The sequence below is a fragment of the Gekko japonicus genome, unplaced genomic scaffold, assembly GCF_001447785.1.
Source record: "Gekko japonicus isolate JY-2015 unplaced genomic scaffold, Gekko_japonicus_V1.1 scaffold5491, whole genome shotgun sequence".
Classification (NCBI taxonomy): domain Eukaryota; kingdom Metazoa; phylum Chordata; class Lepidosauria; order Squamata; family Gekkonidae; genus Gekko; species Gekko japonicus.
The window spans coordinates 24,774-36,564 of NW_015176148.1; the positions used below are offsets into that span (position 1 = coordinate 24,774).

At 48.3% G+C, this 11,791-nt stretch overlaps 1 protein-coding gene across 1 annotated transcript; it reads right to left on the reverse strand.

Moving 5' to 3' along the window:
* Positions 1–3,670: 3,670 nt before the first annotated feature.
* On the reverse strand, positions 3,671–6,404 carry LOC107123542 (zinc finger protein 91-like). The gene is given in 2 exon segments (XM_015426792.1): positions 3,671–3,986; positions 3,988–6,404. Coding segments are annotated over 2 exon segments (2,604 nt in total). The 5' UTR covers positions 6,385–6,404; the 3' UTR covers positions 3,671–3,779.
* Positions 6,405–11,791: the final 5,387 nt, after the last annotated feature.

The window sequence follows — 11,791 nt, forward strand, 5'->3', positions numbered from 1 at the left end:
CCCTAATTTGTGGAAAGCCAGAAGAAAAGCGGCTTTCCTGATCACCTTGGGCACGCTATTCCCCCAGGCTTTGGGCACAACATAGGATACACATGAACAGCCAGTTGTTGATCCTACCCATTTGCAGGGAAACACCTGCCAAAGGCCCTGCTCAGAGAAGTCCCGGCTGTCTTGGTCGAGCAGAGGGGGAGAGTCGGTCCTGCAGGTGTGAGGGACCCAGGCGGTGACCGGCTCTGTACGTGATGGCCAATCAGCTGAATCGAACCTGATAATGGGAGATGCATGCTGAACAACTATAGCAGCTTCTCTCCCTGGCCCTCACCGTTGGGCTGTGAAAACTAGCTAAAAGAAATTAACCCTGTGGTGTCAGTCTTCTACAGCTGTGGAAAAAGGGAACCAGCGGTTTCATGGGAAATATCAAAGGTCAGTCTTCAGATCTTGTGTCAGTAGAACAAACGAAGGCTCAGACAGCTCGAGAGACAGTGGTGGCGTGTTCGCGACGAGGCAACAAGAGCATCCTATCAAACGTTTATGGGTCGTATGAGATGGCAGCCAAGGCTGCGAAAAGGGAATTCTACTCAGCCACGATTGCATCTGCTAGCTCACGCCCGGCACAATTATATAGAACAATTTGGTCTTTAACAACTCTGCCACAGGGCAGACAAAATACTAGGGAATTGGATATAGGCTGTGAGGCTTTTGCGAGCTACTTCGCAGACAAAGTTTTGTTGCTCCGCCGCAACCTCCCAACCTTCTGGTCCCATTCTGGATTCTTTCAGTTCGCCCAGCCTTGAGGAAGTTTACAGATTGATCTCAATCACGTGCAGCCTTTTTTTTTTGTGATTAAACTCTCCTAAAAAGGAGAGGACTTTATTGCTTTTAATTTGAGAAAAAGGGAGGGTATATAGCGGGAGCAAGAGAAAGAGTGAGTGGTGTTAATACTGGTATGTTAATTTTTTGTTAGTAATAATCCAGTCGTCTTTAGCTTCTTCCACGAGATTGACGATCATCTTTCATTAAGTTCTGTAGAGAATAAAATTGTTAATATGTTAGTAGTGTCCCTTTGGTTCATTGTTAATAAAGTCTTTGCATGTGCTCCACGAACCAGTCTTTATTTTTTGGGCTGTCTTCCTTTAATGTCTCTCAGATTGTAGGTTGCACCTCCTACAGCACCTTCCTCTTCTGGCTCTTTGTCCTCCCTCTCCGAGTCGCTGTCTTCTCTGCTTCCAATCTTCTCCCATTCAGCAAGTGCTGCTTCCTCTGAGCTGGCGTGTCTCTTCATAAAGTCTTGAGCTTTGAAGATGGAGTCAATCTTTTCTTTTTTATCTTTAAACTTGAAAATGAGTCCTTCTGGAATCAACCATCTGTAGCTGATTTGATGGTTTTGGAAGAATAGGGTCAGTCCTTTATATGCCTTCCGTTTCATTCGAATTTCAAATGGCACATCTTTCAAAATTCTCACTGGTTGGTCTCCGATCTTCAATGGCGTTGCTGAGGTTGATCTCAAGATTTGCCAACCACATACAGCCTTGATCCGTGCCCCTCTTGGCTAATTAAAGCTGGCCATGAGGGGTTCCGAGGCACCGTTAGGGACATTATCAACAGGTCCCTCTCTGAGGGGCTGTTCCAGGGCTTCTCAAAGAAGCAATGGTCTGTCCTCTCCTAAAAAAAAACTCTGGACCCGGCCGAATTAGCCAACTATCGGCCGGTCTCCAACTTGCTGTATTTGGCCAAGTTAATAGAGAGGGCAGTGGCGATACAGTTGCAGAGCTTTCTGGATGACACTTCCACGCTGGACCCTTTCCAGTCTGGCATCCGCCCAGGCCATAGGATGGAGACAGCACTGGTCGCCCTCATGGATGACCTCCGGAGGCATCTGAATTTGGGCGGGACGGCGGTGCTGCTGTTGTTGGACCTGGTTGCGGCGTTCGACACGGCCGATCATCAGCTGCTCACCCACCGCCTCACCGACATGGGGATTCGGGGGCTTGCCTTGCAATGGCTCGTCTCCTTCCTCCAAGGTCGGGGACAAATGGTGGCAATTGGGGAGAAGCTGTCCCAAAGTCACCCACTAATATGTGGAGTGCCACAAGGGGCAGTGCTCTCCCTGATGCTATTTAACATCTATATGTGCCCCCTTGCCCAGATTGCCCAGAGGCATGGGCTGGGGCGTCACCAATATGCAGATGACACCCAGCTCTATCTGTTGTTGAGTGGTCAATCTGACTCTAAAATGGAAGATCTGGACCAAGCGTTGCAGGACATGGTGGGATGGCTGAGGCTGAGCCGACTGAAATTGAATCCGATAGCATTCCAGATTCACTTCAAGGTGCTGGTTTTCACCTTTAAAGCCCTTTATGGTCAGGAGCCTGCCTACCTAAGGGACCGCCTTTACCCTCATGTTCCCCAGAGAGCACTGCGATCTGGAAAACAAAACCACCTGGCCTTCCCTGGGCCTAGGGACGACAGGTTGACAGCGACTAGGACCAGGGCATTCTCCCTGGTGGCACCAATGTTAGAACAAGCTTCCAAGTGAGATCAGAGCCCTGTGGGACCTCCAGCAATTCCACAGGGCCTTGAAAACAGAGCTTTTTTGCTGTACGTTCCAGTAATAATGACTTCATTGGTTGTTACATTTGCATTTGCACTTTATAATAATTCACCACCATCGTTAATATTTAACTGGATTAATTATTTAATTGGTTTTAAATTGTAATTTTGTAATTTATTGAGTATATTTTATGTTGGTTTTAAAATTGTAAGCCACCCTGAGCTGCTTGACGTGAGGACGGGGTAAAGGTAAAGGTAAAGGTTCCCTTGCTCGAAAGCCAGTCGAATCCGACTCTAGGGTTGCGGTGCTCATCTCCGTTTCAAAGCCGAAGAGCCAGCGCTGTCCGAAGGCGTTTCCGTGGTCATGTGGCCGGCATGACTAAACACCAAGGCGCACGGAACGCTGTTACCTTCCCACCAAAGTGGTACCTATTTATCTACTTGCAATTTCTTGCTTTCGAACTGCTAGGTTGGCAGGAGAGGACGGGGTAGAAACCTAATAAAGAAATAAAAATAAAAAACTTCTTAGAGATAACGGTTTTAATTTAAAATAAAGCATGCTCTTTGTATTAGGCGAGAATTTGATGAAAAGGTGAAATTAATCGTACAGCTAAAGAAAACTACACTCAATAAAAATCAGGTCTCCAAACATTTCTCACACTTAGCTAAATACCTAAGCATTACAATTCTTTAAGATTTAGGTAAGTCAATTTTTAAGCTGATGGGCAGAAGGCTATGTACAGTGGGATACCCGACACACATGATATGTTCACCCGATATAAGGAAGCCACCAGCAGAAAGCCTCGTTTGACCCTTACGTCACACTTTTGATAGAGATGACAGAGGAAGATAAATAAAATCGTTGAACTTGAACACGTGATTGTCTTACAAATAAAACAATTGGACCCTAAAGTGACTGTGCAAAGGAGTTTCTATACTACATGGACTAGAATACATCTTGGTAACTGCAATTAAATTCTCAAAGAAAGGTTATAAGACTCAAGACAGCAGTTGTTTGCAATTCTAGAGCAATAAATCTCCTCCTTCGTCAGTTATAACAAGGAACTGTCAAGGTTGAGAGGTGGTTATGAAATTAAAATCATGAGTTTCCTCTCCCCTGGTTTCTCCCGTGTGGCTTCTTCTATGGGAAGTAAGAACGTTACTGTGAGCACAGATTATCCCACACTCCATACCTTTGTATGGTTTCTCTGTGAACTTTTTAATGGCCGTTAAAGTGTGCAGGGGGAAGCAAAGTGTCCACTTTGACAGAAGCTTTTCCCACACTCCAGGCATTTGTATGGTTTCTCCCCTGTATGAATTCTTTGATGGAAAGCAAGTCTCTTACTATGACTGAAGCTTTTCCGACATTCCAGGAATTTGTATGGTTTCTCCCCTGTGTGATTTCTTTGATGGGAAGTAAGACTCTCCCCTCCGACTGAAGCTTTCCCCACAATCCAGGTATTTGTATGGTTTTTCCCCTTTGTGAATTCTTCGATGGGAAGTAAGACTGTTACTGTGACTGAAGCTTTTCCCACACTCCAGGCATTTGTATGGTTTCTCCCCTGTGTGAATTCTTTGATGGGAATTAAGACTTTTACACTGATTGAAGCTTTTCCCACAGTCCAGGCATTTGTATGGTTTTTCCCCTGTGTGAATTCTTCGATGGTAGATGAGGTAATATGTTCTTCCAAAACTTTTCCCACACTGCAGGCATTTGTATGGTCTCTCCCCTGTGTGAGTTCTTCGGTGGAAGATAAGGGTGTCAATCCGACTGAAGCTTTTCCCATACTCCAGGCATTTGTATGGTTTCTCCCCTGTGTGAATACTTTGATGGGAGATAAGAGTGTTACTCTGACTGAAGCTTTTCCCACAATCCAGGCATTTGTATGGTTTCTCCCCTGTGTGAATTCTTTGATTTGCAGGAAGACTCTTACGCTGACAGAAGCTTTTCCCACACTCCAGGCATTTGTATGGTTTCTCCTCCGTGTGAATTCTTTGATGGTAAGTAAGACTGTTACTCTGACTGAACCTTTCCCCACACTGCAGGCATTTGTTTGGTTTCTCCCCTGTGTGAATTCTTTGATGGTAGATGAGGTAATATGTTCTTCCAAAACTTTTCCCACACTGCAGGCATTTGAATGGTCTCTCCCCTGTGTGAGTTCTTCGGTAGAAGATAAGGGTGTCAATCCGACTGAAGCTTTTCCCACACTCCAGGCATTTGTATGGTTTCTCCCCTGTGTGAATACTTTGATGGGAGATAACAGTGTTACTCTGACTGAAGCTTTTGCCACAATCTAGGCATTAGTATGGATTCTCCCCCGTGTGAATTCTTTGATGGGAAGCAAGGTGTCCTCTTTGACGGAAGCTTTCCCCACACTCCAGGCATTTGTATGGTTTCTCCCCTGAGTGAATTCTCCGATGGGAAGCAAGGTGTCCACTTTGACGGAAGCTTTCCCCACACTCCAGGCATTTGTATGGCTTCTCCCCTGAGTGGATTCTTTGATGGGAAGTAAGACTGTCACTCCGACTGAAGCTTTTGCCACACTCCAGACATTTGTATGGTTCTCTTGTGTGTGTTGTTTGATGGGAAATAAGACGAGAACTGTGACGGAAGCGTTTCTCACACTCGAGGCATGTGTATGGTTTCTCCCCAGTATGAATTCTTCGATGGGAAGCAAGGTGTCCACTCTGACCGAAGCTTTCCCCACACACCAGGCATTTGTATGGTTTTTCCCCTGTGTGAATTCTTTGATGGGAAGGAAGACTGTCACTCCGACTGAATCTTTTCCCACACTCCAGGCATTTGTATGGTTTCTCCCCTGAGTGAATTCTCCGATGGGAAGCAAGGTGTCCACTTTGACGGAAGCTTTCCCCACACTCCAGGCATTTGTATGGTTTCTCCCCTGAGTGAATTCTCCGATGGGAAGCAAGGTGTCCACTTTGACGGAAGCTTTCCCCACACTCCAGGCATTTGTATGGTTTCTCCCCTGAGTGAATTCTCCGATGGGAAGCAAGGTGTCCACTTTGACGGAAGCTTTCCCCACACTCCAGGCATTTGTATGGCTTCTCCCCTGAGTGGATTCTTTGATGGGAAGTAAGACTGTCACTCCGACTGAAGCTTTTGCCACACTCCAGACATTTGTATGGTTCTCTTGTGTGTGTTGTTTGATGGGAAATAAGACGAGAACTGTGACGGAAGCGTTTCTCACACTCGAGGCATGTGTATGGTTTCTCCCCAGTATGAATTCTTCGATGGGAAGCAAGGTGTCCACTCTGACCGAAGCTTTCCCCACACACCAGGCATTTGTATGGTTTTTCCCCTGTGTGAATTCTTTGATGGGAAGGAAGACTGTCACTCCGACTGAATCTTTTCCCACACTCCAGGCATTTGTATGGTTTCTCCCCTGTGTGAATACTTTGATGGGAGATAACAGTGTTACTCTGACTGAAACTTTTGCCACAATCTAGGCATTTGTCTGGTTTCTCCCCTGTGTGAATTCTTTGATGGGAAGTAAGACTGTCACTCCGACTGAAGCTTTTCGCACAGTCCTGACATTTGTGTGGTTTCTCCCCTGTGTGAATTCTTTGATGGGAAGTAAGACTGTCACTCCGACTGAAGCTTTTCGCACAGTCCTGACATTTGTGTGGTTTCTCCCCTGTGTGAATTCTTTGATGGGAAGTAAGACTGTCACTCCGACTGAAGCTTTTCGCACAGTCCTGACATTTGTGTGGTTTCTCCCCTGTGTGAATTCTTCGATGGGATGTAAGGTGCGCTCTCTGCCTCAAACTTTTCCCACATTTCTGGCATTTATATATTTTCTTTCTATTACACATCCTTTGGCGAATATTAATAACTGATATGTCAGTGAAACGTTTCTTGCTTGCAGTGCACTCCTCCCTGTTGTCTCCTTGACATGTGTCTTCCTGGAGAGAGTAACCCCCCTGCAAAAGACCGGAATTGTTCCTCCCTTTAGGTGGGTGTTTCCCCTCCTCCTTCCTTGGTGCATCCAAATATTCAATCTTCTCTATCCCATCTGAATATGTATCCTCTTTTCCCATCAATCGGGGTTCTTCTGCAACATTCGCTGATCGCCACACGGCTCCTGCAGAAAGAAAGGGGTGCCTGGTGTGAGGATATGACACTTTCCACAAACACCTAATGTTGAGCCCAGGAGCACCTAAAGACTAACAAGATTTTTTAGGTAAAAGCTTTCAGATGTCCTGGTAGGGCTCCAGGCTAGGGACGATGGCAGAGGAGGGGCTTGGGGACACCCCTCCACAGCCAGCCCCTCTTAGGCAATCACTTAGGGCGACCGAGTGGACGGGATCCCACTCTGTTGGCTGATTCTTCTACGGTCTGGCTGCCAGCTGACAGACTGCAAGTCTAACTCAAGCCAGATGGGGGCAGCAGAGAGGAAACTGCAGCTGTACAAGGAATGGAGATGGAAAGGGCTTGGGAGTGGGCAGTTCCTCACCACCTTCTACTAAAACCAGGACGAGCAAAGTCCGTCCCTAGCCGGAAAGAACGTTTGCACGCAAAACACCAAGCCTCCAGGTCGCCGGGCAGCCAGAAAGAGGCCAGAAATAACAACAACATCCGGAGCCCGCCGGGAGAAGAAAAGAAGCGCTGCCAACATGGTGTCGCTAGGGAAGTCCCTCCCCTTGTGAAATGTGGCCCTAGGTAGGTTCAATCACTACTGTATAGTAGTAAAGTCTGTAAACCTCTCTGAGACCCATTAGAGGTTATGAGCGGTATATAAGTCTCATGTAAATAAATAATAAATAAATAAATAAATCCCTAAGGAATTAGGAGATTGCTTTGAAATGTGGTGTTGGAGAATAGTTCTCTGCAGACCACCAAAAATACAAATCAGTATCCTCTAGACCAGGGGTGTCGAACTCATTTGTTATGGTGGCCGGATCTGACATAAATGAGACTTTGTTGGGCCAGACCATGTGTGTCATGAAATGTCATGCCAGGTAGCAGAGATAGAAACTTTATATAAAGGACACAAACACAAGGAGAGAAGAAACTGAACCTCCTTGGCCTCCCAATATCAGCACTCAAGAATATATCTCAGCAAGAAGCATGGAGACAGATCAGATCGAAAGCAAGTAACTGGGATAGGGTGAGTACCACCGCTGCATGTGCCAGGCGTGTATCTTCTCCTCCTGCTCTGGGAATTCCTCCTCCGTTTACCCTTCCATCATATCTAAGCCATCTTACCACCCCCTCATAGATTTGCTTTTACTCTTGCAAGATTAAATGCTGTACCGTCTGCAGAATTAACGGGACGTTTCTCACGAACTCCATATTCAGACAGGTTTTGTCCCTGCGCTTCTGGCGAGATTGGGACGCTGACACACCTTCTTTTGCTTTGTTCTCATTGGTCATCTCTTAGGTCCTATTGGGTCTATCCAGTGTTATGGAAATAACATCTTCCACTGGAGCCATCTGCTGACAGATACTGACCCGACAATCGCCACTTCAGTAGCAAAATACTTCGCTATTATAACAGCATTGAAGCGTCAATGATTGCTAAGGGGAGGTGTGCGCCTTTATGGCCCTAATCATTTTTTCAATTTTATGACTGAAATGTCTTATAGTTTTATATTTTAAACGTTTATACAGTTTATACTTTAATTGGATTTGAAATGTCAACAGTTTTAAGACTCTTACATTGGCATTTTACATGTTTGTTGTGTTCTGTGGGTGTGCTTGAGGCCTCCCAACCTTACTGGCGAATCCAGAGTGACTCTGAGCTTACGCCTCCAATACCCGGCATGACCTTTTACGGCACACGCGGGCCACACCGACAAAGGGACACGTTCAGGAGGTCCGGCCCTCGTAACAAATGAGTTTGACGCCTCTGTATAAAGGGTCAAGTGTCCTTTCAAAAAGCGAACACAAAAGCAAACAGTGAGACGGCGACATCCCAATTGCTCTGCCCCTGTGCTCCCTTCCCCCACCCCCATGCAGCAGTCTGCTGTGGAGACTCCCTTGCTAAGACCCCCCCCTACACAATCGTTGGGGTAGGTGAACAGCTTCCTCGTATTCATAGAATCATAGAATGTTAGAGTTGGAAGGGTCCTTGCAGGTCATCTAGTCCAACCCCCTGCACTCTGCAGGAACACAGCCGAAAGACAGCCCTACAACATACCCGAAAGATGGTCATCCAGCCTCCGCTTGAATATGGCCAGGAAAGGAGCATCCACCACCTCCCGGGGCAGACTGTTCCACTGACACCATCCTGGTTGCCCTCTTTTGGACACGCTCGAGCTTGTCAACATCTTTCCTAAAATATGGGGCCCAAAACTGGACACAGGACTCCAGGTGAAACCTGACCATACCAGAATAGAGCAGAACTACCACCTCCCGTGATCTGGACACAGTGCTTCTGTTACTGCATCCTAAGATTGCATTCGCTTTCTTCACAGCCACATCGCCCTGCTGGCTCATGTTTAACTTGTGATCAACCAGAACACCTAGATCCCTTTCACATGTGCTGCTGTCAAGCCAAGTCCCTCCCATTCTATAGCTGTGCCTTTGATCTTATGTACCTAAGTGTAGGACTTTGTACTTCTCTCTATTGAAATTCATTTTATTTGTCTCAGCCCACATTATTATTGTTGTTGTTAAATTTATATACCGCCCTCTTTGGAAGGGCTCAGGGTAGAGTACATCAATCAGGAATAAACGTGTTAAAAACAATAGTTAGAAAACAGTGAATGGTTAATAGCAGATTCAGAAGACTTGAATCCTGACTAGGGTTATACCCTGGGAAAGGCAGGACTTCCTCAGGAAGAGGCTGGATTCCATATTGGCGTACTGTATGCACCAGATCTTTTACAATCGCATGAAACACCACTCCGTGCAGGGGGAGGAGGTAGAATGTGGTCACGCGAGAGCCGCCTCGGTTTGCTTCGAGTCACACCTCTGCCAAAAAGCATGTGCTTTGCTTCGCAGGCAGAGAGAGCCGGCAGCATCAGGGCCTGGCATCTCTAGTGAAAGGGATCTCAGGCGAAACCGGGCTAGCCAACACCCTGGACAGAAGGACACTGCCTTCCAGAGTGGACAAGACTGGGCTAGACTTGGCCTCAGGGCCATACGACTCGGGAAGAAGGGAAGTGCCTCCTGTCCCGGGCGGAAGATCTCCAGGCCCCATTTCGGCCTCCACAAGTCATCCAAGCTCTTTTCAGGGTAAACTCTGAGGTTAAACAAGGCTACAGACATTCACCCGCCATTCCGAGGAAGGCAAAGGAAACACACAGTCCCAAGACGGCCCCTACCTGCCAATCCCTCTTCTTGATCGCAGCTGGGGAGAAACGGCCCTTCCTCTTCTTCCAGCCGGGATATGAGGTCAGGTTTCGCACACTGAGGTCCTGTTTATTAGGAAAACACCCAAACACACAAAATTAGACCTCTTCTTCTATGTATCCCTAAATCCAACAATTCCAAGCCAGATCGATGGTCCCTCCAGAAACACCCAATAGGCAAGTCATGGGGCTGGGATGGAGGGCCGTATGGGGCCAAGACTCATCCCTCTTTTGTCACCCTGAGACTCTGTAGGAGCACGGATATGTGGCCATGCACACACGTACACCCAACTCTGGGCCTCTACGGTCCTCAGTCTCCGTAGGCACAGATTGCACATGGGGGCAGCGTTTCCCCACAAAGTCGTGAGACCCTCCTTTTGAAAGGGTTGACTTTGATTAAGCATCAAGGTATAGACTGAGGGAAAGACGGAAAGGAGAGTTTTAAAGTTGGGTGGCACTCAAAGCCCTTAGAATATCTCTCTGGGTCATTCCGAATTCAACAGTGACTAAGACCTTTGATGGGGAAGATGCCCGATTATGTCTCACTCGTGGCCAGCCCGTGAGAGAGTTGTGGGGCTGGCTGCGGTCCCTGAGGGACGTGAGGGAAGGCTGGCTGGACGGGAGAGAGGGAGAAAGGGAGAAAGGAGGAAACACGGCACGGAGGAGGAGGCCCGGGGGGTCCGAGGAGGGGGAGACTTAGGCTGGAGACCTGGCCAGAAAGGGGGGCAGACGGGAGAGAAGAAAAGGCTCCTTCCACAGCCACACCTCAGCCCAGGGAAGGGTAGGCCCAGACTGGAGGGAAGTCCCCTGCTGAGACCCCTCCAGCACCACCACCTCCCAACCAGGCCTCCTCCTGGCACCTCTTCTGAGGGCCGCTCAGGTGGATCAGGCCCAGGACTGCCACGCAAAGGCTCCCTCGCAGCAAGGAAGGCACAGGACCCTCCCCACCTCAGAGGACAGAGGCAGAGACCAGCCACAGGGACCAGAGGCAGGCAGCCTGACACCACATCCCTCCTCCTGAAGGGCTTCCTTATTGTCACTCCTCAGTGCAAGAGGGAGAGAAGGCTCCTCCTCACCCAGAGAGGCCACGTTCCCGAAGTTCTCCAGCATGACCTCCTTGTAGAGCGCTCTCTGGGCCGGGCGCAGCAGGGCCCACTCCCCCCGGGTGAAGTCCACGGCCACCTCCTCGAAGGACACCCCGGCCTGCAAGGAGGAGGAGAAGGAAGCAATTTCTCTACATCACACTGGAAAGCAGGCCCATGAGGGGGGAAGCCAGAAACAGAGAGTCAATTAATATAGGAAGAGCGAGAAGAGCCCCGTTGGGACATCTCCCCTCCCCCAGCCCTCCTTGGGAGCATTTTGGAAGCAGAGGGGCCGTCCTCAGCCACAGTGGGGTTAGCAGCCTTGTGGGGAAGAGGCCAGAGATGTCCGGAGGATCAAGGACTAAATAGGTTTCCGTGGGAAATTCCATATTGTTACGGAGACATTTGGAGTTGGGCCATATCAAAAGTAATGTTCTAATTGTCCTGCTTCTCTGCAGAAAACATCCAAGACCGGGGGGGGGGGGGGGTGACTATACCCCCCAATACCTGGGCTGTCTGCATGGCGGCTCTTTTCCCTTCAGTGCACAGAGGAGACGACGGAGAAGGCATCCGGGTGTCCTTCTGCTCCTGCCTGGGAGGGAGGAAGGGAGAGAGAGAAAGAGGATGGGAAACCTGTTTTGCGCCATGCACGTTTTCTGGATTCAGGGCACAATTCAAGATAAGTGGATTTGATACCTCAAGGCCCAAGCACATTTGGCCGGACGTCTCTCCCTTCAACCCGCAATTCTAAATGAAAGGGGGTGGTCGTGGTCCCACCTTCCATATCCACCCTCTCCTCGAAATGCTCCCTCACAAAACTCTGTCAACCCACTCCTGGGAGG